This window comes from Chlamydotis macqueenii, chromosome 25 (assembly GCF_036417535.1).
Source record: "Chlamydotis macqueenii isolate bChlMac1 chromosome 25, bChlMac1.mat, whole genome shotgun sequence".
Taxonomy (NCBI): Eukaryota; Metazoa; Chordata; class Aves; order Otidiformes; family Otididae; genus Chlamydotis; species Chlamydotis macqueenii.
Window position 1 is genome coordinate 6425383 of NC_141580.1, and position 27447 is coordinate 6452829.

A 27447-nucleotide genomic window follows, 5' to 3' on the forward strand; every position below is an offset into this window, starting at 1 on the left:
CTGTCCACCAAGCCTGTATTTGTGCTTGGAATTGCCTGGACCCATGTGCAGGAACTTGCACTTGGCCTGGTTGAACTTCATGAGCATCTCATGGGCCCACCTCTCCAGCCTGTTAAGGTCCCTCTCAATAGCAAACCTTACCTCCAGTGTGCCAACCACAGCACACAGCTTTGCGTCATTGGAGAACTTGCTGAGGGTGCACTCTGTTCCACTGTCTGTGTCACCGACAAAGATGTTAAACAGGGCTGGTCCCAGTACCAAGCCCTGAGGAAGGGTCACTGACCTCCAGTCTCCACTTGGACATTGAGTCGTTGAGCACAACTCTTAGAGTGCGGCCATCCAGCCAATTCCTTATCCACCAAGTGATCCATTCATCCAATCCATGTCTCTCCAGTTTAGAGAAACAGATGTCATGTAGGACAGTGTCAAATACTTTGCACAAGTCCAGGTGACATCATTGGATTGCCCCTTATCCAGCAGTGTTGTAACCTCATCACAGAATGCCACCAAGGGGAACACTCCTTTGTCAGTAGGGATCAACTGCCCTGCCTGTGTCACCTCCCAGCTTATTGAGTATTGCAGGTAATGGCGAGTGAGGCAGTGTGAGAAAGAGAAAAGGCCTTGTAGCAGGGAAAGCACTGTTCAGCAAGAGGTTACACATCCCTGTGCCATCAACATTCCTTTGCTCACAAAGAGAAAACACAGCCCCGTACGAGCTGCTTTGAGGAACCTTCACTCTGTCCCAGCAAAACACCAGTAGAGCTTGTGAAGTGCCCGAGTTTCCATCAGCACATTTCCCCAGCCTGTCGAGGTCCCTCTGGATGGCAGCACAAGGCTCTGGCGCAGCAACCCCTCCTGCCACGAAGGAGTTTGGCGGGGCGGGGCGGGTCTGTCGTGGGCGGGCAGAGGCGTGGGCGCTGCCCCGGCGAGGGGCCGAGGCGGCGGGGCGGGCAGGAGCGGGCCCGAGCGCGGCTCCGCTGGGCTCCTGTGCGGCTCCCGCCGGGCCCTTGTGCCCCGGCCGGCCCCGGCGCGGCAGGGCGTGATGGCGGGCGGGCTGGGGCCGTGGCTGCTGGCCTTGGCCTTGGCCTTGGCCTTGGGGCCGGCAGGTGAGAGGCGGGCGGGGAGGGCAGCGAGCGCGGGCTAGGGGAGAGGGAGGGGACAGCGAGGGGACAGGGACGGGGAGAGGGAGAGGGAGCGCGGGGCTCTGCCGGCAGAGACGGGGGTGGCGGCTGTGGCTGTGGCTGTGGCTGTGGCTGTGGCGGGGCGGGGGGCGGCGGGGGAACGGCCGCGGGCCGGGGGCGCGCCCTGCCCGGCTGCCCGCGCTCTCCGTCCGCAGGGCTGTGGGCGCAGCTGAGGCTGGTGGAGGCCGGCGGAGGGCTGCGAGCGCCCGGGGACTCCCTGCTCCTCTCCTGCCGCGGCACCGGCTTCGACTTCGGGAGAAGGGGAATTCGGTGGTACCGTCAGGCACCCGGTGGCAGACCCGAGTGGGTGTCCTACATCAGCTATGATTCCTCATTCATTAGATTCGGGCAGTCAGTGCAGGGTCGAGCCACGGTGTCCCGGGACAATTCCCGGTCCGAGTCATCTCTGTCCCTGCGTGCCCTGCAACCCCACGACTCTGGCCGCTACTTCTGTGCCACTGACACGGCGACGGGAAATCCAACTGAGCTTTAACAGAAACCTGCTGGGGCCTGGCACAGGGTGCACAAATTTTGGATGCAGCGAGTGTTGTACTGACTCAGCGCTCTTCCCATGGTTGCACGCTGCGGGTAGTCCCGACCTTCCATCTCCTGAGTCCTAAATGCAGTGTTTTATTCTGCAGAGGTGGGAACAGCCCTGTAGAGGTGGGAACAGCCCTGCTTTTGTTTCAGGTGCACTTGAGGGTGATGAGATCCAAGAGACGAGGTCTGCGGTGTGGTGGCGAGCAGGGAGTAGCGGGACCTTGCGATGCACTTACAGCTCCAACGCCTCCTATATGTATGTGGCCTGGTATAGGCAGCGTCCCGCTGGAGCCCTGCAATACTTGCTGCAGTGCAAGGGCCGAGGAGGCTCCTACAGCCACACAGCCCCTTTTGCCCGCAAGAGGTTCTCCTGCCAGGCTGACGAGAGCTCTGGCAGCCTGACCATCAGCAGGCTGGAGCTGGGGGACAGTGCGCTCTACTACTGCAGCCTGCAGGGACCACAGTCAGAGACACTTGGGCCATGCCTGAACAACATCAGCTTCCTCCTCTCCTGCTGGCCCCTCCTACACAGTCACAGGGATCACAGCCCATCTCAGGGCGCAGTCAGTGAGGGGGCTGTGTGTGGGGTCAGAGAGGGGGGTTCTCATCATGGCTGGTGCTGTCAGTGGTCCAGAGATGTGGGGAACCTGGGCAGAGCAGAGGTGTGGGCTGAGAGGAGGTGTGGAGAGGTGAGCAGGAGCTGCTCTGCCCTTGTGTAGCATCCTGGGCCTGCTGTGATTGCCCATCCTTGCTCACTGGACAGGGGCTGAGGAGGAGTTGGAGGTTTCTACATGGGAACTTGGCACACCCTTTCATGACCATCATGCATTGCATACATTGAGGCAATGATCCTTCCCCTCTACTCGCAGACTGAAAAAAGACTGAGATTGGAAGGGACCTCGAGAGGCCCAACACTCCCTTCCCAAGCATGGCCACCTAGAGCCAGTTGCCAAGGGCTGTGTCCAGACAGCTTTTGAATATCTGCAAGCACGGAGAATCTTCAGGCTCTCTGGGCAACCTGTGCCAGTTCTTGGTAACTCTCACAGTGAAAAAGCGTTTCCTGATGTTCAGATGCTGCTGTCAGAGAGCTGTGTGGTTGCATCATGCAGTTTGATTCCGACAGGGACATGCTACCTTTTTCAATCCCCAACTGAACTTTACCCTTTCTGCTGGCCTTCTTCCCATGTCTCTCATCGATCCTCACTCCTCTCTCACTCCAGTACCAGTTCACCTTTGAAACAAGTTTTGCTCTTTCCATCATTTCCTGGTGGGGCTGTGTGTTTGTTTTGTTTAGTGAGGAGGGGCTATGGTGGCCGCTTCTGCAAGAAGCTGCCTGACGTTTCCCCTTTGTCCGGAGGACTTGTCCAAGCTTGGGGAGGACTCACCGCTCGTCTGGGCTGAGCCAATTGGTGCCAGAATGTTCCTTGATAACACCTCTGTGACAGCGTATTTAAGAAGGCAAAAAGTAAAAGAAGAAGATGTGAAGAAGCAGAGGCAGGGTCAGAGAGGGGGAGGTGCGAGCCTTGTGCATCTTGCAGTCCTCACCCTCTGGCTTACCATCGCGCCCCCATCTGAACCCGACTTGGCCCGACTGAGTTGCAAGAAAGTGAAGAAAGGAGATGTGAAGAGAACCCAAAAGGCATCTGCCTATCAACTGAAGAATTTATTGTAAGAGGAAGGGGTGCAGATGGCAAGATCAGTGAAGAAGGAGGGGGAGGAGTAATGCTGCTCCTGGCCAAGATTCCCCTGCAGCCCCAGTTGAAGACCGTGCTGAAGCAGGTTGTCCCCCTGCAGCCCATGGAGTCCCACAGACGAGCAGAGATCCCCCTGCAGCCCGGGGAGGACCCCACTCTGGGGCAGGTGGCTGCCTGAAGGAGGCTGTGGCCCGTGGAGGGCCCGCTGGGGCACCCTGTTCCTGAGGGACTGCACCCCATGGAAAAATGACCCACGCCAGAGCAGTTCACAAAGGAATTTAGCCCATGGGAAGGACCCCACGCTGGAGCAGAGGAGGAATGTGAGGACTCTTCCCCTGAGGAGGAAGGAACGACATAAAGCAACAAGTGATGAACTGACCGTAGTCCCCGTTCCCTCTTTCCCCATGTGCTCCTTGGGTTGGGAAGGAGGTAGGGATAATTGAAATTATGCTAAGTCTGGGAAAAGGGACAGGTGGGAGGAAGTTGGTTTTCTTCTCTTTCTCATTATCCTGCTTTGGTTAATAATAAATAAATAGTTTTCCCCAAGTCAAGTCTGTTTTGCCCATAAAGGTAACGTTAAGGATCTCTCCCTGTCTTTATCTGAAACCTTGAGTCTTTCTTTTTTTCTTATATTACCTCTGCATATTCCCTCAGAGAGTGGGGGAAGTGAGAGAGAGACTTGTGTGGCTCAGGTGAACTCAGTCAAGTCCATGAGTTTTACCTCTCTGGAGGAGTGAGCAGAGGAAATGGGGAAAGTGCAGAGGGTCATTTGGGAGCTCGATGGGAGAACAAAAGTCTGTGCTTCTCTCCCAGCTCTGAGAGTGTAATGGGAGCAAGGGCTTTTGAACATGTGTGTTTGCATCCGGAGCATCTGTGTTTGATCCTGGTTATCCCTAGTAGAAATCCAGGGAAGTGTTGGAGTAGTTGATGTGATTCCTTGAGCTCTTCCTGCCCATTCATCCCTGTCTCTCTGGGTTGCAGGTGCACGTTCTCAGGAGCAGACAGAGGCCTCTTGGCTCACTGTAGGGAAGGTCTCAGAGCCTCCCACGCTTGCCTGCCGCATCTCTGGTGTACCCATCACCGACAGCAGCTACACTTGGGTCTGGATCCATCAGACTTCTAGCAGAGACCTGCAGCATATGGTGTTGCAGTGTCCTTTGACGGAACTCCAGCACGTTGCTTCATCCTTCCAGATGTGAGTCACCAGCTCTGCAAACACGTCCAGGAGCCAGCTGTCGCTGGCAGTGTTCTCGTCAGCAGCTGCACACACGGCCACCTATTTCTGCAGCAGCAGGGATCTGGAGAAGGGCACAGTGCTTGAAACACAAGGCAGGGCCAGGGCAGAACTGGAAGGAGGGAGGACTTAAATCCAGCCAGAACTTTTGTGTTTGGCTACAATAACAGTTCTCAGGATTAGGCTGGCCTGGCTTTTCTCAGAAAAAGGCTCAGGGCTACTGCAGCAGCAGGAGCATCAGAGTTTCACACCAGCACACCCAAAACCATGAACATGAACCTTCCTTCTTCCTTCTGAGACTCTCCCAGAGGCAGAAAGCAACAGGGAAAACATTTTTCCTAGGAGGAAGCACAATGAGCATTGAAGAAGTGAAGTTTGAGCACAGAAAACTAGAGCTGAAATGAGTTTTGAAACGTCATAATTTTAGGGAGCCCAAGAGCAATGCAAGAGTGTGAGCTGATTTGCAGAGCGTCTTTTCCACTGGACATGATGTGTCACAACTCTTTGTTGTGTTGTTAACCTTGGCTCCATGTGCCTATGTACACTGAAGGCCAGCACTGATTTTTGTGAGGAACCGCAACAAGGAGGATGCAGAGGGTGTCGTGTGCCAGAACAACACTCCAGCCATCCAAGGGCTTGGGGCAGTAGGGAACCTGTCTTGTCCTATAATGCTGCGGCAGCTCCAAGCATCCCCATGTTTGAGGGTGCTGGATTCTTTTCCGAGCCTCAAGCCTGCGGGTTCAATGGGTTCTTCTGCCTGCTGCAACTCCCATTCCCATTCCTGTCCTGCATCTTGTCCCAGAGCAGCCAGGCTGGAGAACCCAGGAATGGAGAGGGAAAAGGAGGAGGCCTGGTCCCTGTTGAATGCTCTGGACATGAGTTTTGAGAGATGAGCTGTTGGGCTTGAATGGGCACACCTACCCCAGACCATGAGGGGCAAACACATCCCAAATCTCACCTACCCTTTGCTGGCTGTGCTGCTTGAGTGGTCTGGGAGGGCTTTGACAGTACAGGCAGCTGGAGAAGTGTTAACATGAGGGAGTGTGGGGGAGCAGAGTGCTGGGCTCTAGTCTGGGGAGCAGGATGGGAAGTCTCTTTGCCAAGCAGTGCCCTTTCCCAGTGGAGGTGGGCTCATGGGGGTCCCATCCAGGAGAATCATCTCAGCAGCAACAAGGGACAGGGGAACACTGGGAGGACAACCTGCCACCCCCAGAATCTGCTCTGAAGTCTGAGCAGGAACACTGCAGAATTCCTCAGAGGAAGGTCAGAGTGGTCCTACAGCAACACGTCACCTTTTGCCCACCAGAGATTTTCCTGTCAAGTGAGCACTCTGTAATGCACCGTGCAGGGTGAGAGACACCCAGGAGTGCACCCACAGCTTCAATATCTGCCACTCCTCCAGCCTCCACCTCTCACCTCACTGTTGTCTCAGAGTGAGGGAGTGACTGGGAGGGACTAGGACTGACAGGAGTGGCAGAGGCACCGCCAGGCAAGACGTGGGCAGAGCTGTTCTGTAGGCAGAGAGAAGCTGGAGAGAGGCGAGACAGAGCAGGCCTGGCCATGGGCACTGCCATGTGCACGGGGTTATTGCCATTGTAGGTAAATAGAAGGATGGAGTGATGCTCCCTGGGAACTGAGCATGGCCCTGTGCTCTGCATTGCTCTGTGGAGCTGTGCTGACCACTTGCAACCTGACCTGCCTCTGCCTCGACCTCTCACCCATCCCTGCAGAGTGCAACGAGATCCTCATCCACTTCTGGCTGTGAGTTAGACTTCTCCATCCAGTCTATCTGCAGTGTGGGGACAGGCAGGACACTGACTTGCAACACCCACATCTTGAGGCCTAATGCTTTGCAGTTGAACCAGCGTTCTGTTTATAGCACACTGCAACCAGTTTCACAAGGACCAGATCAAGGGTGACAGCACAGATCCCAAGCCCCACTTCCCTGTGAGGGGTCCTTGTCCCTCCTATGCTCATTCAGAGCAGTGTCAGGAAAAAGAGAGAGGGTTCCTCACCATCCCAGCATGGCAAAGATGAAAGGATTTGTCCCTCATATGCAAAACCTTCCCACTTTGAAAGGAAAAATCAGGGAAAGCTTCCAGTCTGGCAGGAAAAGGAGAGAGGGAAACGTTGTGTCTCCTTCCTCATGAGCCCCGATATCTGGTACCAGCTGTATTCCGCGTTCCACATTTGTCAGCTGGGTTGAAAGAGAAGGGTTGATTCTTCTGACTGTTCCACTCTCATCACAATGCCTCCACCTCTGTTGCCTGGACCTTTGCTGAGTCTTGGAGTGATCATGGCTTGTTCTTCCTCTCTGCAGCAGTCACTGGCCAGGTGGCCTTGGAGCAGCACGTCAGGGAACTGGCCGTGTGAGATGGAGTCACCTTCCAGTGAAGCATGAGTGGAGACCGTATGAGTAGGTACAACATGTCCTGCTACCGGCAGGTGCCACAAGGCATTCTGGACTGGATTTACTGGGAACCTGGTGCCTGTGGAGAAGGTTTCCAGGATCGCTTTAAGGGATCAGCATTTCTTTCCATCAGATGCTGACCAGAGGTTGGTGTCATGCAATGGAAGGTGCAGGGAACAGACCTTTGGTCTGCCTACAGTAAAAGGTGGTGGAGGGAAGTGTGCTTGAAGGGATGACAGCATTTATGATGAAGGAGGATCCAGTGCTTTCCTCCTTGGCCTTAGAGCTATGGGATCATGGAGATTTGGTGCCGTGCCTTACAGAACTATTGCATTGGATGGGACCAGGCTGCTTAGGAAAGACAGAAGGCAAATCAGCCTTGTCACACATGGTGGTGAGTGGCTACTACAGACCACCTTATGAGGAAGAAAAGTGGGGTTGAACATGGCTGGCCACCAGCCTGCGTCACCACTTTCTTCACCATGGGCTGCAGGGGAATGTCTGCTCTGTTGTCTCCTCCCTGAGAGTCAGCATGGGTTTGTGAAGTGGAAATCATGCTTAATCAAATTCAAAGCCTCCTACATTGAGAAACAGGTCTTGATTGAGGAGGAGAGAGTGGATGTTGTGTATTCTGAATTCAGTTATGCTTTCAGCACTGACTTCTCTGGAACCATTGTAGACAAAACTACTTCTTATGGACTGCATGAGGTCATGCTGGAGCACCTCGAAGTGTGTGCCCATGGATAAGCTCACGACAGAGCAGGTGCAACCCTGGAGGGACTGCAGACATAGGTAAAGCCATGTTGGAGGAGGTTTACTTCTGAAGGGACTGTGGCTGTGGGTAAGGCCACACTGAAGTAGGTATATCTCTGAAGGCATTGTGGCCCATGAATAAAGCCAAGCTAGAACAGGTGCACCTCAGAGCGAATGTGGCTGTGGATAAGTTGGTGCCACAGCAGGTATACCCCTGAAGAAACTGTGGCTCGTAGATAAGGCTCCACTTGGAGCAAGTACACCCCTAAGGGACAGCAATCTATGGATAAGTCCAAGCTGGAGCAGGGGCAAGGGGAGAAGTTCATGGCAATGTTAAATGGTCTGGTCCAAGGAATTGGAAGTGAAGACTGTAATGGAAATACCTTTAAATTGTTGTAACTGATTAACTGAGTTGCATGTTAGGGGAACTACATTAGCAGGAACCATAGTAGCCAATGAAGGACAAGCATTACAAAGAATGCAAGTACATCAGAGACTCAACCTGAGCTGGCTTTGGTGCCCAATAACTCTACAAAACCATATCTCCTGTCCTGTGTGACCGCCATAACAGATGGAGCCCAAAGTCATGGATGAAATGAAGTCAATGGGCATTTTGTGGACATTTGTGGACATTTTATGAGCATTGTACAGGTGTGGTCCATAGACTAAGGTAATGATATCTGTGTATTATATCAAAGGGTGGGGAGGGGGAGTTGTGGATAATGAGGATGTATTGGATAGTGTGGGACCTAAGCATGACATAAATAGTATGGAATAAAGGGTGGAAAATGTGCTGGTTTTGGCTGGGATAGAGTTAATTTTCTGTATAGTAGCTAATGTGAGGCTATGATTTGGATTTGTGCTGAAAATAGTGCTGACAATACAAGAATGCTTCAGTTATTGCTGAGCAGTGCTTACACAGTATTAAGGCCTTTTCTGTTTCTTACACCAATCCACCAATAAGTAGGCTGGGGGTGCTCAAGAAGTTGGGAAGGGACACAGCTAGGACAGCTGACAACATGCCACCATGTACCCCCTGCAATCCTCCTGCAGTGGCTTTTAGGTGGCTGTGAGGGAGAAAGGGAGAGCCTCCACCAACCATTTCACAGTTTAATTCCTTCCCCTCCCTTCCACTCTGTCCAGGAACTTTGCCTGGAGCAACAAGCTGTGGCCAGCAGTAGGCCTCTCAGGCTCCAGGAAATCAACTAGTCAAATGGGAATGAATTCTCCATCCTTCCAAAGCCAGGCTCTGTGAGCAAATTGTTGTACAACCTCATTACATAAGAATATACATATATCTGAACTTTACAGAAGAAGAATACATCATAAGGTCTAAAAGAGGACCACAAACCATAAACACAGCACTCTCCATAAATGTAGTAAACAACTGTGGAATAGCTTTCCTGAGTCCTTTGCGTGCTGCTTTTTTACCCACCCGTACTACTATTGTATCACTTGCGTATTTCTCTCTTGAGTTCTAGCATTGGAACTTGAAGGCAAAAAGGGAAAGTGAGTATTCCTCGACACTTTTAAAAAGCTGTTAATGGAACTCATTAGGAAGATCCAACCCTCCTGCTCAAGCAGGGGTCCACAGTCATGTCCAGATGGCTTTTGAATATCCCCAATGAGAGAGACTCCACAACCTCTCTGGGCAACCAGTGCCAGTCACTCTCCAAGTGAAAAAGCATTTCCTGATTTTCAGACAGATCCTCCTGTGTTTCCGTTTGTGCCTATTGCCTCATCTCCTGTCACTAGGCACCACTGAAAAGAGCTTGGTCCCATTATCTTTACAACATACCATCAGATATTTCTGATTTATGAGATCCTCCCTGATCCTTCCCTTCTTGAAGGTAAACAGTCCCAACTGTCTAAACCTTCTGTCATATGAGAGATGCTCCCGTCCCTTTCATCATCTTCGTAACCCTTTGTCAAACTGTCCCCTGTATGTCCATGTCTCTCTTGTAGTGAGGAGCCTAGAACTAGAGCCAGTACTCCAGTTGTGGCCTCACCAGTGCTGAGTAGAGGAGAATTATCTCTTTGATGGGCTGACAACAATCCTAACATAGCCCAGGAAGCCGTTAGTCTTCTATTCCACAAGAGCACGTGCTGGCTAACTCAGTATCCACTAGAACTCTCAGGCTGTTTCCTGAAATGTTGCTTTCCAGCAAGCAGTCCCACAGTCTTAATTGCTATGTGGAATTATTCCTCCTGAGAGGTAGGACTCCGCATTGGAAAGGAAAGGTACGTTCCGGCCAGTCTGCCTTCTTTTTTCCCATAGTCATGTTCGGAGATTTAAGTTTCTTTCTGTGTGCTTCTCTCCCCAGTCTGAGACTATAATGGGAGCAAGAGCTTGTGAGCATGTGTGTTTGCAGCTGTTGAGTATTGGAGATCACAAGCAGAAGCCCAGAGAAGTGGTGGAGCAGTTGAAGTGATTACTTGAGCTCTTCCTGCATATTCACCCCTGTCTCCCAGGTTTGCAGGTTCCCATTCTCAGGAGCAGACAGAGAATTCTGGCCCCATGGTAGAGAAGGTCTCAGAGTCTCTCATGCTTGCCTGTCACATCTCTGGTGTACCCATCACCGACAGCAGCTGTGCTTGAGTCTGGATCCCTCACACTCCTGGCACAGACTGGCAGCATATGGTGTTGCAGTGTCCTTTGACGGGACTCCAGCACATTGCTTAATCCTTCCAGATGTGAGTCACCGGCTCTGCAAACACATCCAGGAGCCAGCTGTCACTGGCAGTGTTCTCGTCAGCAGCTGCAGACACGGCCACCTATTTCTGCAGCAGCAGGGCGCTGGAGAAGGGAACAGTGCTTGAAACACAGGCAGGGCCAGGGCAGAACTGAACGGAGGGAGGACTTCATAGAATCATAGAATAGTTTGGGTTGGAAGGGACCTTTAAAGGCTGTCCAGTCCAACTCCCCTGCAAGGAGCAGGGACATCTCCAACCAGATCAGGTTGCTCAGAGCCCCATCCAACCTGGCCTTGAATGTTTCCAGGGATGGGGCATCCACCACCACTCTGGGCAACCTGGTTCAGTGTTCCACCACCCTCATTGTAAAAAACTTTTTTCTAATGTCTAATCTTAATCTAGTCCATCAATTGCATCTGAGAAGAGAGTGGCACTGCACAAGGAACTGCACTGTTTAGATTATTTTTCCCAGGATATGATGAAAAATTTATTCTCTGCACTCCTAACTTTGACTATGCGTGAATAAACGCACACATTCTTATTCTGAGGACTGAGCATTCATTTCTGTATTTGGAATTGCAGATTTTCATGGAGGTACATTTACATATTTCTCCATATGCAAATGCATCCATTGCTTGTGTGCATACATACATTGCCCTTGGTGTGCTGTGTAAGAGCTAGAGACACATGGGAATCCAGTTATCCCCAGACTTTGCCCTGATTACTACATTTGGCTCTACGGAAGAATCACTGCAGTGGATTAATCTAAGAGCCATTGGGCACAGTAGACTGCCTGTCAGGCTAGCGTCAGATGTCTTGCAAAGGCTATAAATACAAAGCACATGCTACTTTATTTCTTCTGTTACAACTTTCCTTTCTTGTAGGTTTCAGCAGCTCAGAGACTTTCCCAAGCAGATATTATATATCGCTCATTAAACCACTACTTTTACCTGTCCTTTCCATAGTGAAAGTTGTGACTTACTCTTTGGTCTTAAATATTTAGTTTCCTAAGATCACCTACAGTGTCTCCAGGGAATCCATTACCAGTAATATTTCTGTCTTGGTAGAAGGGTTAAATGGGATGGTTCTGCCCACAGGAGAACATAATGCCCACCACATCCTTTCAATGTAAAGTCACCTTCTTGACAGATGTATCCCAGAACCAGCTGTCCTTGCCAATAAAAGCCATGGACACAGCCTCTCACAAATGTGGACATGCTGGCAGCTAGGCTTAGAGTGAGCTGGTCAAAAAAAACCCCTGAATTATGTTAGAGTACAAATGGAGATTTATTGAGAGGCCAAGAAGAATTATGCTGGAAGGACCAGCATAGTTTCTTCTGGAAAGAAGCAGTGTCAACCTTTCAGCAAGGGCTGAAGGAATTTAAACAACCATGCATGCACAAACCACCTGCTAATTCCCCTCTGAATGGTATCTTCATCTGCCTAGGACACTTTTCTAGAGGAAAGGGGGACTCCCTCTCTTCTCATGTCCTCTGAAAGAGAAATCAAAAGGAGGTCTTCAGCAGCGCCTCGTGGAACAGAGATAGTCTAAACGTTCTCGGTAACATCTCACTGGTGGTACTGGAGCGCCTCCTGCAATTTTTTTTGGAGGAGATGCACCGGGACAGAAAGAAAAAACAAAGTGAGAACTCAGCTTTTAAATGGAACAAATCCAAGTGTATGCCTTGCGGGAGGCTGTGAAGACAGGTGTGTTCTGCTGCCACCCAAATGGAAACAAGGCTGTTTAACTGCATCTGGGATCTTGATGACAAGCAGGCTGTGGTCTCAGTGCTCTGTGAAGATTTTGCAGCAAGGGAAGGATGTGGGAGAGGCACCTGTATGTACCCAGGCCTGTCACAGGAGGTATTTAGAGCTTGTTCTCTGTGTCCTGCCAACAGTTCAAGAGACTGAAAGTATCACATCAGCCAATGCGACAACTTTCCTGGAGGAGTGAGGCACTGTGGAGAATAATTAAATTTGACACAGTAAAAGGAACAGTGGAAGAACATGCCCATATTAACAATGGAAAATATAGCAGCACTTTATTAAAAAAAAAAAGTGATTAAAAATGAGGAATGCACCTTTGTACTTGGTAACAGCAATAATGCAAATAAGCATTGAGTAATGCAGCATGGAACTACACAGATTTTTGAGCAGGATGAAATAAAGATATTTAATGTTTTATCTTAGAACTGGATTTGAGGATTCAGAAACTGCTCCATAATTCCAAGTAACTAACAATCAAAACCATTAAATTAAGACAAAAATCAAATTAAAAGCCAATTTTATTCAACTACAAAGAGATTGTCCCCACCTTCAAACCCAGCTAAAGGCATATATAAATAAATTAAAAGTCCAAAGCATAGCCAACTCAGTGGTCAAATAATCTACTTCAAAAGAAATTGAAAAAAAAATGGTACATATAATCAGGAAAAAAACTCCCAAGACCCTTATGAAAAATGATACTCAAACAAGAAATATTAAAGACCAAATACCTGAGTAAATAAACAACTTTAACACATAAAGGAGAACAGAGCTCCAGCTGTTAAAGCACCAACAGCTAAGCCAAAATAACTTTTGAACAATTCCTAAAGATGGACTTTTTTTTTTTTATTTGGAGTGAAAATAGACTTTGAGAACATAAATACTTGAAGGTCCAGAAAGAGTTAGGAAATGTAGAATGAAACTAAATTGAAAATTAATAAGATTGGGGCAGCTGGTCCCCAGATAGTCTTTAAAATATTCCACCCTAACTCTCTTGATGTTTGTTAAAATACAAACCAGTAATCAACTCCTTTAAGTGAGAACAACTACAAAAACTGAAAAGGAACAATATTCCTTTTAGATAAGTTTGGGAAATATTTTAGTGAGAGATTAATACAACCCTATCTGCCAAAAAAACCCATGCTGGTAATGTTATTTTTAGTGCCTAGTAACCTTTCTGTAGCAGAATTAGATTGTTCAGAAGTGGAACAGTGTAGAGGAAGAGGAAAATAAAATCCAGCTCTTCAAATGACATGAAAGAGGAGACAACACCTGGCATTGAAAAAGCAAGTGTTTTTGTAGAACTATATACCATTGTGTCAACTACGTACCACAATGATTGAAAAAGACTGAACCTCTGCACATAAATTGTCTGTTTCGCTCAGTGACTGCTCTTGAAAGTGGAAACATGATGCCCTACGTAGTCGCCTTTTCCTCAGACAACTGTATGCACAGACACAAATTTGATTCCTAGAATGACTCGGACAGCAGAAAGAGCATTTTCCCCAACTTTCAGCACTAGATCTGGGATCTTGCCAACGTGTAATTTTCAACATCTCATCATCAGATCAGCTGGAACAAGTGGAGATTAACCTACTGTATTTATATGTTTCCATTTAAGCTTAGCATTATGTTTTTTTTTTTTTCTCAGAGCACAGAGGAGATAAAATTTGTTCACACTTTTTTGGTAAGACCAAAGATCCTTTTAACTTCCAATGCAACAGTGGCCAGAAGCAGATGCATGAGGAACAAGAACAGGAGCCTGAGCTTGAATGAGCTAATATCTGAAAATCAAGCAGCTCTCCTAGACCTCTCCTCTGTCCGGGATCATAATCCATGGGATTCTTCCAAGCAGATCCCTGTAGAGCCCAAATTCTGCTCTCCTGAAGTCCAAGGCCTTGGTCCTGATTTTGCATTGCTCTCTCCTCTCTGGATCCTGAGCACAAGCACCGCGTGATCACTGCAGCCAAGGCTGCCCCCGACCTTCACATCCACCACCAATTCTTCCTCATTTGCAAGTAGAAGGTCCAGCTTGTCAGTCACTTGTGTCAGGAAGTTTTCATCAGTGCACTTCAGAAAACCGCTTGATTGCTTTTGCCCTGTTGTGCTGTCCCATCAACAGACATTTGACATGGTTCAAGTGCCCTGTGAGGACCAGGGCCAGTGAATCATAGAATAGAATAATAGAATAGTTTGGGTTGGAAGGGACCTTCAAAGGTCATCCAGTCCAACCCCCCTGCAAGGAGCAGAGACATCTCCAACCAGATCAGGTTGCCCAGAGCCCCATCCAACCTGGGCTTGAATGTTTCCAGGGATGGGGCATCCACCACCTCTCTGGGCAACCTGTTCCAGTGTTCCACCACCCTCAGTGTAAAAAATTTTTTTCTAATATCTAATCTGAATCTACCTCCCTCTATTTTAAAACCATTACCCCTCGTTTTATTACAACAGTTCCTACTGAACAGTCTCTCCCCATCTTTGCTGTAGGCCCCCTTTAGGTGCTGGAAGACCACTATAAAGTCTCCCCAGAGCCTCCTCTTCTCCTGGCTGAACAGCCCCAACTCTCTCAGCCTGTCCTTATAGGAGAGGTGCTCCAGCCCTCTGATCATCTTTGTGACCTTCTCTGGACCCTCTCCAACTGGTCCATGTCCTTCTTATGTTGGGGGCTCCAGAACTGGACACAGTACTCCAGGTGAGGCCTCACCAGGGCAGAGTAGAGGGGGAGAATCACCTCCCTCGTCCTGCTGGCCACGCTCCTCTTGATGCAGCCCAGGATGCGGTTGGCCTTCTGGGCCGCAAGGGTGCATTGCCTGCTCATGTTAAGCTTCTCATCCACTGGCACTCCCAAGTCCTTCTCCTCAGGGCTGCTCTCCATCCATTCGCCTGTATTTGTGCCTGGGATTACCCCGACCCACGTGCAGGACCTTGCACTTGGCCTGGTTGAGGTTCATGAGGTTGGCACAGGCCCACCTCTCCAGCCTGTCAAGATCCCTCTGGATGGCATCCCTCCCCTCCAGCGTGTCAACGGCACCACACAGCTTTGCGTCATTGGCCAACTTGCTGAGGGTGCATTCTATCCCACTGTCCATGTTGTCAACAAAAATGTTGAACAGGGCCGGGCCCAGCATGGACCCCTGAGGATTGCCACTCGTCACCAGTCTCCACCTGGACATTGAGATTTTGACCACCACTCTCCGAGTGTGGCCATGCAGCCAATTCCTTATCCACCGAGTGGTCAAATCCATGTCTCTTTAGTTTAGACACAAGGATGTTGTGTGGGACAGTGTCAAATGCCTTGCACAAGTCCAGGTAGATGACATCACTTGCTCTTCCCTTGTCCACCGATTCTGTAGCCCCATAATAGAAGACATATAGAAGACATAGAATGTAAGGTTTCTTCCAGCTGTCCAAAGACTTTGTTTACTTCTTCCTGATCAGGTGATCTGTAGTAGTCACCCACTACAATGTCACCCATGTTGATGTACCCTCTGATCCTGACCCACGTGCTATCTGTTGGCTCATCGTACATCCCAAAGCATGCATTCCAGCTGCTCCTTTACAGAAAGGGCAATCCCTCCTCCTCACCTTCCCAGTCTGTCTTTCCTAATCAGCCTGGCTTAATCTACTGTGTACCTCTGTAAGCTGCCCCACAGCACCACTGTGATTCCACAACTCTGCAACCGTGCAACAGAGTTAAAACTGGGCCATGTTGGAGAGGAACGCAGGCAATGTGCACTAACTACACTTCACCATGCATTTCAGTTCTTGAGTCATGTGAACTGTCCCACCACATCTCTTTGTTTTCACTGAGACCACAGCCCTACAACTACTAGCAGAACTCTAATTTCTCTTGTTTTTTCCCCGTACTGCATGTGTTTGTGCACAGGTACTTTAAAGAGGCACCCAACTACGCTGATTTCCCAGAAGCTGTATTGGGGCTTGCTTTCTTTTTCCCCATAGATACTTCCTCATTATGTACACACACTTGCAGTGCACTTTCAGTCCTTTTTAAATTAAATTATGAAGTTTATCCTGTTCATTTCACTCCTCATATGTTTTGTACCAACCCTTCCCATCACTTCCTCATTTGATGATTGATCATCCTCTTCCTCCCCTTTTATTCCTAGTTTAAAGCTTTTCTTACCAGGTTGGCCAGCCTGTTGGCAAATATGTTTTTATCTCATTTAGTCAAGTGGATCCCATCTCTTCCAAACAGTCCTCAGTCCCCAAAAAAGGTCCCATGGTCATAGAAACCAAGTTCCTTTTACCAGTGCCAGCTGTGAAACCAGATTTTGACCAGCAGGTTCCACTCACGCCTCCTTCTCACCACCCTCTCCCTCACCAGAAGGATCAAAGAGAAACCCACCTGGCCCACATACCCTTGACCATCACCCTCAGAGCCTGCTTGCTATTTTCCAGGACTCCCCTGGCAGTATCATTAGTACCCACATGGAAGAGCAGCAGGGGTAATAGGCTGTTGTCGTAATAAGTTTTGCAAGTCTTTTAACAGTGTTCCCAATCCAAGTTCATGGAAAGGAGTTAACCTTCCTAGATGACAGGTCCAGCTGTCAGAGGGGACTTCTGTTCCTCACAGCAGGGAGCCTTCTGTTACTAACTCACCACTTTTTCAGGTGCTCCTGGCTTATGGTCAATGGGTTCAGGCACCTTGTTTGACAGAGCTCCCAGCTCCTCATTTGCTGACAGCACTGAATCTATTCTGTAGTTGTAAATCTTCAGGTGAAGCAAGAGCCTTCCTCTTAGTGCCAGAAGTGACAAGCTCCCAGCTTTTTCTTCACAGGAACCTCTGTTTCCCATCCTGATGGGCACAGACTCAATCTGCCTCGTCCTTGTTAGAAAAGGGATGAGAGGGCTCTTGAAGCTGAAGAGGCTCAGAGACAGAGTTCATCTCCTGTCATCAAGGTCCAGATAGTGCTAATGATGCAGAAATTGACCATCATGAAGGATCTGATCCATTTGCAACAACTCCTTTACACTTTAATAACCACTTCTATGGGTACAATACCCCTACCTAACAAGGAACAATCACTTTGCCTTTCTCATCTTACTTAAAACAGCCTAAGAATTTCTAAGGCATCAAATGATCCTCAGACACCATTTCTAGAAGCCCAGATGAAGCACATTCCTCATGCTTCTGAGCACTGAAACCAAATTCAAGGTGAAAAAGCAGACAGCTTCCTGCAGCCCAGAAGAATTTTCATTAATGGTTTGACATAGCACTAAAAGTACTGATTTTTTTTTCTGCTTTCTGTGCAGCTGAAGCCATGAGACTTTTTAGAGGTGTCATGTAATCCTCAAGTTTTCACTTATAATTCGGCCTTTTTGGTATTATTTTAGACCCTTCTTTGAAAGTTCTATCATGTTTCTTCATGTGGTATGTTAGGTTAGAAACCACTTAAGTAGTCATGTGACTGCCTGTATAATCCAAAATTCTGTGTAGTGAAAAAAAAGAAAGAGACAGTTTTTGTAATGAAATATGTCACTGTGTCTGGGGGCTGGAGTACCACAATGATACAAACAACATAGAGCCCTGTACAATAACCTAAAGAAGTAAAAAACGAAATATTTGGGGGGGAAAGAAGGAGATGGGTGACTGAAATGATTAAGGTGATGCGTATAACTTTTTTTCTGTGTGTTTCTATTTATCCTGGAAATATAGATCTCACAGGGTTTCTAAAAGATGGAAGAAAGGGAGAACTTGGAAATGCTATACTCAGTCAAGCTATTTGAAATCCCTGAACTATCCAATTATTGTTTTTCTCTTTCCAGTTTTGGAAGAAAATGTGACTCTGGATACCTTCATGAGGTTGCACACCTGGATAATTAGGACAAATATCTGACTTTTCATCTGTTTCTACAACACTTTTGAATACTGTGAGGAAAGGGGTATTTATTGGAATAAGTACTAGCAGTGTGAGGACAGATAAGCTTATATTTGGAAGTGGGACCACTCTCACCGTTGAACCAAGTAAGTACCATTATTTTATTTCTAAAAATTATGCTAAAATTAAGGTGGGGGAGGACAAAGTAATATAATGGTTTGGGCTCACTATAAGAATTTTCTGCTGCAATAATCCCTAGAGTGCACTCTCTTTGGCCAAGGTTTCAAGCTTGTGTCTGCTTAGGAAGACTTCACAGGAACAGCTGGACTGACTCTGTATATCACCCTATGATCCCCAAACACCTGGTGTGCATGATACGATTTATTCCCAGTCGGGATAGCCCCCTGGCCCAAATTTACTGTGAAGTGTCCTGTCCTCCAGAGGATTTTCACTGCCTCTTTTTGAGCAGGAATGCACAGCTCAGTGAAGAGCTGACAGTAGAGAGAAATTTCGAGACAGGTCTTTAGCTCTCTGCTATTAGAAGTTAGTTTTTGACACTAACACCACACTTGTAGTGTCACCAGGTAACTAGTTCCACTGGCATGGTGACAGAGGAGGAAGGAGCTCAAATCTCCTTGGGCTTAAATTTTTCACAACTATCTCATAACTAAGACCACTTAGAATGACTGAAAATTTGCTACCAATTTGCATAGGCTTTGAAAATGCAGCCCCCTAGCTCTTCCTATATTTATGTGTAATTTCATGATGTCTGAAAAAGGTGAATGTCACCCCAAGCTTTTCTGTGGGAGTGTGAATGATGGGACAGCAGCAGAGTTTGTTAGGTTGATCTTTGTTATCCTAAACATCCAGGTGCATACCTTAAGACTTGTGATGATGATTTCAGAGGTCTGCGTGTCTTTAAAGTGCTGCAAAAACATCCTGTCTAATTTTACATATCTAAAATATCCTGCTCTCATTCCAGAAGGGCATAGAGCTCCCTTAGGTGCTGCTTAATATCTGTCCAAGTCTGTAGGATATCTTGCATAGGAATAAATATCTGTTTTGGAACAATTAAGTCCCTACAAGGGGAAAAAGGAATACAAAGTGATAATTCTGAAGATCTGTTCTTTCCAACCAGTGAACCCTCAATTGTAAGTGTAAGACCAAAAGAATCTGTCAATTTCCATTATTTTAACATCACTCTACATTGATTTGAAGATGACTTTTATAAAAAAAAAAAAATAAAATATCCCATAGACAATAGTAGAATTTTGTAAGAAAAAACAACGAACAAAACACAGACTAAGAGCTGGCAGGTAGAAGAGTGACCAATGGTATTGCCATTTCAGACATTTATAGAAATGCTGATGTGATACTCTTGTTTGTCTTATATGTCTTATTTAAAAAGTTTAGCGTTTTGATTCTTCTGCTGACAAGAAAAGATTTGTTTCTTATCAGCTGAAGGTAGTACGTGGCTCATTGACTGCAACAAGGTATTCTTGGTTTAAGGAAACTTTTACAGTGCATTACTCAAATTTCTAAAACATCTTCCCACAATTTGCATTAGAGAACAACTCATTTCACAGAAAAAAAAAAAGTATTAACCTTGTCCTCTCTTCCACCCTGAAACGCTTTAAATCATTCTTTCTTTGGTTTTCCTGCTTATCTGTCCTTTCTGACATCCTGATGCAAAATTACATGAAATTTCAGCTGAGTAAATTTCCATGCTGTTCAACGATTTCTCTTTTTCTAACTAAGGATAGGATGACATTTTCAAAGCTGCACAAAGACTTTAGTATTATGTTTGACAGTAGTAGATAATAGGCCTTAAGCATCTTAGTCGCTCAGTTCTGTTGAAAAAATAAGTTGAAACTAAAATTTCCAGAATTCAAGCAACCTGACTCTTTTGTTGTTAAATTTTGATTTCTTTTGGAGATACTAATATGCGTTTTAAGATGCTAAGAACAGGCATACATGATTACCCAAGTCTTTTGAGAATTCCCCAAACCAAAATGACATAGAAAAACATGCATTAGTAGTTGCTGCAGGATATTTTCTTGAGGGCTCAGTTAAGGACAAATAACGGTTTGGTTTTGTTTTGTTTTTGTTTTGTTTATTCTAGATAAAACTTTCATTAAAAATACTAAGGCCTATAACATTATGGAATACATAGCTCTTCCCACGACTCTGTAAAATCAAAGGGTAACATAAGTACAACTTCTTGTGCTAATAAAATGCCACCACCAGAATGTAACACACAAGTCCCTCCCAAAAGCAAGCAGTGGTAGCAATTCTTGGATGTATTTTCAGGTAATGCAAGATAGTGGGACTCAGTTGAGGCTTCTGGAGTCTGATAAAGAAATAATTCTGCTTTAATAAGTACAAATGCATTGTGTATAATTGTTCTTGCTGAAAATCTTACCCAGTAAGTTATGCCAGAGAAGCAGCTTGCTAGTATACTGACTATTTGGAAATACTGGAAATCAGAAAACATGAAAAGCCTTTAAAGATCTTCTCAGATGACAAAGAATGCACAGGACTAACAGACTCTGGCAAAACAGTGTTACAGCAGCTGGAAAGGAAATGTATGTAGGAGGAACAGTGAAACGAGCCTTTTTTGATTTACACGGTTTAACTGTGTGTAACTGCTGCTCTTGTCTTTGGGAATGGGACTCAACTGACCGTGGAGCCAAGTAGGTATTATTTATGCATTAACTTTTCTGAATTGTTACTGTTTGGATTTTCACTTTTTCTTCTTTTTCTTCCTCCTTAAATTTGGGCAGCCACTCCTTCATGCTTTAAAGTCACTAATGAGAATTTGTCTTTCTATGTATAACATTTTTATATGTAATTGGACAATTTAAGTATAGGAAACATAGTGATCCCACGTCTCAGGAGTTGCCGAAAAATTTGGGCTCCACAAGGGCAAATCCTGTCTGGTATCATGTTGAATTTCTTCGGGACCTAGCATCTATCCACTTACTCAGACATCTTAACAGGCTTTTCATAGTAATTGTTAGGTCTTAAAGATGTGCTTGGATATTCCAAAGGGAAATAAAGTTTCTGTGGAGGCTGACATTGAGCTCCTAAGACTTTGAGCTCCTATTCTGTCAGAGTTAGAAAGACAGCACTGAAAGGAGAGAAGCATAATGTAAAAAAAACATTAAATGGAATCTTATGTGACATTTATTAGCTAGTTTAATCTAACTAAATTAGTTTGGTATCTGTTTTCTCTAGGTGTTGACAAGCATGGAGTTGTGCCTGTTTTATTAGTAGAGCCAACCCATGAAGTTATGGCAGAATACTCCTTGACTTTTACCTCTGTTCCTCACTATTGGTGTATGGGTGGTGGGGAAAGACAGTAAAATCAGAGCCCCTTGATGAAACCTTGAAAAAGTACCCTGTGATGAATAAAGTGTTAGATCTGAGTGATCTCTTGACCAGACTGCAAGGCAGATGCCATGCAAAATTCAAAACCTAATACACCTTTCTTTAGCAAAGAGATCTATCAGGATGTTCCTGTCAAATTGGATATGTAATCTTTTTAAATATGTCCAATAGACTTTCATAAGCTGAGTCCTTTGTGGTAAGGAAGCATTCTAGAGTATTTCCTTCAGTTTCATGTTTTTATTATAATTCATATAATAGTTGCTAATAGTTGCTAATCTTAATTGCATAGTTGCTAATCTTATCCTGACATTGGTATGTGGAATATAGTTTCTCCACATACAACCTGAAGGTAGAGATTCGTATCTTAACACTAAAGAATACCACTCAAGGGTATTACACTAGTCTAAGGAAGACTGTAAGGAGATTTGTCCTTGGGCATCAAGTTAATAGGCCTCGGCTTGTTCTTCCATTCAAATCATTTTATAATAAAAAAATTCTGCATTATACTCTTAACTGCCTCTGAAGCTGTGGGACAGCACATGGATGAGAAAGGTCACACTTTTAGGAACAGGGACAAGAATTTTTGTTAAACCAAGTACAAATCCTGTTCTCTTTTCACAGTCTCCAGACTGGGTTGGTGTGTCTTACATCATGTGCAATGTCTAGTGGGGAAAACCTTCCCCACAACTGAAAGCTTTTGGCCTTATCAAAAACTCTTGGACAAGTGGAGACAGGCAATTTACAGACTTCTGATTGCTTCTCTCCTATTTGAGCCTTTGTTATTGAAAAGATCAACCTTGTCCTGCACTCTAGCAACAGTAATTAATTTCTGCAAGTAGTGTCATTCACTGGGGTAACCTTGCACAACGGTAAAGCAAGAAACTGACTTCTTTGCCCTACTGCTCTTGCTGTGGTTAGAGCTTTTAGCCACATCAGAAGAAGATTTGGGAGAGGGGAGGGAGAGTAAAGGCAAAACAGTTATTCCCTCATGTCTCATGAATATGCAAGATGGTTCTTGATAGAAGTGTCATTTTTAGGAATTCAGTTGTTGAGAAAGCAGAATAATTTGACTCTTGGAATGGCATGTATAAAAATTCTCTTCTCATTTGCAGCTCTCTTACATATAAAAGAAAGAATTAACATATAGGCACAAGCTTTGGCAAAGGAAGCTTAGAATCCCGTGTAATTAAAAGCTGCTGTAAAAAAAACCAAAACTCTCATACACCCTTTCTGTCTGATCTGATCTTTTGGAAGCAGCAGCAAGAAATAATGACAAAAAAAAAAAAAGGCAGTTAGTCATTGATAATGCTAGGAACTAGTCACAGCTGGAATATATATAAACTTTAGGTGACTTAGCACTCAGGCAAGCTTGCAATAAAATCACATCATGCCCCAACAATCCTTTTTTTTTTTTTTTTTTACAGGCAATAATAAGACTTCTGATCCAGTAGTCCTTGTGATGAAATCAAAGAAACTGGAAAAAGATGATGGCATTGGGAAAGCAGCTTGTTTAGCAAAGAATTCCTATACAAAGAACATCAACTTGGAAATGTCCTCTAATGAAGTTGTATATGAACAGAGTACATCCATTTTGACATCAGAGGGGTTGTACGATACTATTAAGGTTGTCAATGTGACAAAAGGCATGGAGGTGACCTGCACAGCCAAATTTGACAGCAGCACTATTACAGCCAACGCAACATTGCCAGGTACAATGTTGTGGTACAGCTGCAATTTAGTTCTGGAGGCAGAGTCCTCTAGAGCTTGCTATTTCTCCTGCTAGTAAGCATTGCCCTGGGTAAGCAGCAGAAGAGGGAAAGACATTTGGTACTTAAGCAGGTAGAGCTCAAAGACATTTACAAGCATCTAAAATAAAATATCTTAACTGTTTAACAACTTGGAGTTACTTTTTTTTAGGGGGGAAGACTCCATAGTTTTTTTTTTATAAAATGTACATTTACTTGTGACTAAGTACTTCACCACATAGCAGCAAATGTCCTAGAGCACGGCCTGAAATAGCCCTTCTAGAAACAACAAGTTAAAGTTCTTCCTACACCACTTTATGTGTTTTGGGGGATTATTTTTGTCATCATTAGGCTTATTCAGTCAAAACAAAACAACTCAGAAATTCTTTTCCTTCCTGCAATTGCATGGAGAAATGTGCAGCTCAAATTAATGTTAGAGTTAGTAACCAGTCATCTGAGCCTCAGATCGTACTGCCCACAGGTTCCTATGGGAAGGGTCATATGAACATTTTGTTTAATACTTTTAAAAATTTGGATGTAGTTTATAACACCTTTTCTTTATCATACTACAGAAAAGGAGGCTGAAGAACCAGGAACAGGGAAGGTTTGCAATACGACAGATGCCTCTGCACAAGGTTAGTTACTCAGACTGTAAAGTTACATTACTATGTGAGGATAAGTGCATGGAAGTGCATTTTCTACAGAGCAGAGGAATCAGAACACAACATATTCACCAATCACAACCTGCTTTTTCAAGGTAAACAGTTCAGTAACAGACAAGCAACAGGAAGCAAAATCCAATCTAGACAGACGTCCTCCTCCCCTGTTGTTGCCGTGTTTCTCTGTAACATTTCTTTGCTGTTTCTTTCCCTGAAACTATTACCTGTGGGGTTTTTTCCACTTTCTGCCAATATCACAATATCAAATCTAGACCAAGGTCTCTCCCATCTTTTCTCTCACTAAGCAGATACCAAAGTGGAGAAAGCAAACATGCTGTCTATGGCTCTGCTGGGTTTGAGAGTCTTACTGGCAAAAAGTATCGCCTTCAATACTCTCATGAGTATCAAGTTGTTTCTCTTCTGAGGTAAGGAAGCACATAGCTTTATCTGTAGAAATACTGGAAGCATATGCCAGGGATGATCACCTGTCTTTGTGTACTTCTCTAACTTCACAAAAAAATAATCCTCTTTCCTTTAAATAACTCTTTTAGGCTTCTGGGGAAAAAAACTAACAACAATGACAAAAAAAAAAACAAAACCAAAAAGCAACCCAAAAAAGCAACTAATCCTCTTCCCCAACCCACAAAGTAAACAGCCCTTTCTGTATCCAAAGCTCAGTTATAGAATCACAGAAGGATTTGGGTTGGAAGGGACCTTCAAAGCCCCTCCAGTCCAACCCCCCTGCATTTCCAACCAGATCAGGTTGCTCAGAACCTCATCCAACCCGGCCTTGAATGTTTCCAGGGATGGGGCATCCACCACCTCTCTAGGCAACCTGGGCCAATGTTCTACCGCCATCTTTGTAAAAAATTTTTTCCTAATGTCTAATCTAAATCTGCCTCCCTCTATTTCAACACCATCACCCCTCAACCTATTGCAGCAGGCCCTACTGAAGAGTTTCTCCCTGTCTTTCCTGTAGGCCCACTTTAGGTATTGCTTCTTGGTGGCTGGTCCCCAAATTTTCTTTGCAGCAATCTTGCTTTGACAGAGCAACTCAGGTGTTACTGGGAGTGCCTGAAAGATTCCTCACTGACTATTTCATGTGAGAGAGCACAATGCCTGGAGAAAAATAAAGACAAATATGGAGTCAAAACCAATTCTTCCAAAACGCAAACGTGTGAGAAAGTGGGAGGAACAGGAGAAGCGGGGAGGATTTTTAAATTAAGGTATCCACAGATGCACAAAATATAGTGCACCCTGAGTCCTGTGAGTCTACCTGTCTTGATGTGACAGCTATCAAACAGCAGGTTGTAGGCCCAAATGCATTAAATGTAGTTTAAAATACACTTTGCTCTTCCAGACAGTGGGGAAGCAAGGCGACAGCAACCTGAAGAACAGCAGGAGAGAGCGTGTACCAGCAGCACAATGAGCTGAGCAGTCAATGTCGAATCTACTGACAATAACCATCCAGCACCTTCCTCTTAAGGCATTTCGTACTGTTGAATCCTGTCTAGCTCCTTTATTTAGTTTTAAGAGTTGTAACCAATTTTGCTTTTCCTTTTTTCTCTGTGAACTGAGAAGAGTGGGGTTTTTTTGCTCATGCTCCAGCTAAGAAGAAATTGATCTCCCCACTTTTCTAGCCTTTACGTAGAAGTATCCAACCTACTTTAATAGTTTTGAAAAATACAATCCTTACTATAGCTATATGATCCTTTAAAAATGCCTTTTACAGGCATGTTGCATTACAGTCTGTAGAACTGATGTATTACTGCTAAGATAATTCAGTCACAGCAGATGCTATTTACAGCTTTAATGTTTTTTAGATAGCTTTAATAACGATAATTTTCTAGTGTAGATGAGAAGACCTGTGTTGGATCTGAAGTGATTCAATTCAACCAGACAATGATCAACCTTAGAAGCATTTCCTTATTAAACCTGTATTTCTTCTGCAAAGTGTCTGGCATATGCATTTTAAGTTACTCTAGTAGTGACCAAAATAAAGTTTTACTAAGCCAAAATGCTGTGGTTTGTTCTGTGCTTTTGCTTCTGAATTTGGGATGAATATTACTGAAATCCAACTGTCCTAATGACCAGCAAGATTAGAATTACAGCTTTGATATCTTAGATTTCCTGTTGGTTGAATTTATCTTTTCTAGACTTTGTACAGCGAAGTGGAGATCCTCTCTGGCACATTTAAAACCTTCAGTAGAGCCATGAATTCTAGACTTTGGGGATTTGAATGAGGTCTGGTCTTTCAAACCAGTTTGAAGAGACCTCAGCAAGATATTTTGCATTATAGCAAAAAGAGACACATGTCTAAGGAGAAATCAGTTAAGAAACAGCTTGATACAAGTATAAAGAAGAAAAATACACATATCAGAAGACAAGAAAACATACTGGCATTTTTTTTTCACTCATTACTACTAGGAAGAAGCCAACAGGAAATAATGCATGGTGGTTTGATGGAGTGATAGTTTCCGTAGCAACTTGATTATTAGTCAAAAGATCCTAACGCACTGCTTCCCCAACTCATCTTTCTCTCACAAGCAACAGGCAGGATGCTGTGGTCAACACTTATGATTAAGTGACACCATGCAAGATTAACTCCCCCTTGTTTTGAAAAACAAGTTAACCACATCCTGAAGGGGAAACAAGGTTTTCACGTACTGACTGAGTTACTGCTGGCTTCAAGACAGCCTCTACAGAGTACATAGTAAGGTCTGTTTAATTAAGCTTTGTCAGGTTAGTCCCTCAGGTGCTGCAGGCACCTACAGGAAGACCCTCACCCTAAGCAGAAGATAAATTAAATTTGCATGACAAATCAAAAACCAGTAAAATGCTTATTTAGAGCATTCTACTACCATACTGTAAATCAAGAAGAGTTGTATTTTTATCCTGATTTTCTGATGACACCCCGAACCTTTTTATCTTGCACTGCACACCTTTTCCCAATCTGTCAGGCAAGACACAGACTGGGAGTACCATTTCTGTGTCTCTGCAAATCAAGAAATGATATTTTCCTCCATAGTCTTTTGTTGTGCCTGAGGGCTTTGGCAGAATTATAATCCTCCAACACTGCACAAGCAAAAAGAGGGATCTACAAATGTGTGGCTACTGAGGGTTAGCATTGATTCATACAGAAATTTATCAGCCAGACAAAGACATCAGTCTCTATTGTTTCAAAAATCCATCCATTGGCATGGTTCACCAGAGCCCTCATCTTCATCATGAGGAATTTCATGACGTGAGTGATGATGGCCAGGTTTTTCACACCTCCTTGTACACCACTGGGAAACCAGTCAGTATGGGAGTCTTCAGCTCTATGGATCACGAAAAGGAGGGAATGCCCATCCATCAGTCTCTTGCCATAGTCTATCACTCACCCATAGTGAGCAGAATTAGCCGCCAATGGAGTGAGCTAACCTAGTTGCCAGGCCTATGGCTCACCTAAGGCTTCATTTCAGGTCAGAGTATGTGAAATAAGAGGGCTGTGTGATAGCAGACCAAAATAATGTTTCTGAGACATGATGCCAAGGATGGATA

At 45.3% G+C, this 27447-nt stretch overlaps 2 protein-coding genes across 2 annotated transcripts in view; both read left to right on the forward strand.

Annotated features, from left to right (window-relative positions):
* The window catches only part of LOC104477806 (M1-specific T cell receptor alpha chain-like), a 117313-nt gene that overhangs the window by 43664 nt on the left and 46202 nt on the right, over nucleotides 1–27447 (forward strand). The gene's annotated exons all lie outside the window — the stretch shown is intronic.
* On the forward strand, nucleotides 945–25916 carry LOC104477716 (immunoglobulin gamma-1 heavy chain-like). The gene is made up of 8 exons (XM_086766585.1): nucleotides 945–1106; nucleotides 1337–1637; nucleotides 2980–3000; nucleotides 18201–18256; nucleotides 22925–23209; nucleotides 23818–23880; nucleotides 24213–24329; nucleotides 25265–25916. Exons 1-7 carry the CDS (start codon nucleotides 1043–1045, stop codon nucleotides 24326–24328), a joined length of 906 nt encoding a protein of 301 aa, XP_086622711.1. The 5' UTR covers nucleotides 945–1042; the 3' UTR covers nucleotide 24329; nucleotides 25265–25916.

Excerpts from the sequence above, each read along its gene's own strand:
- LOC104477716 (XM_086766585.1), top strand. The coding sequence starts at position 1,043 with ATGGCGGGCGGGCTGGGGCCGTGGCTGCTGGCCTTGGCCTTGGCCTTG. Across the intron at positions 1,638-2,979 it reads TCTGGCCGCTACTTCTGTGC|CATTTCCTGGTGGGGCTGTG; the intron begins CACTGACACGGC and ends TGCTCTTTCCAT. Across the intron at positions 3,001-18,200 it reads ATTTCCTGGTGGGGCTGTGT|TGTGAGGACAGATAAGCTTA; the intron begins GTTTGTTTTGTT and ends AAGTACTAGCAG.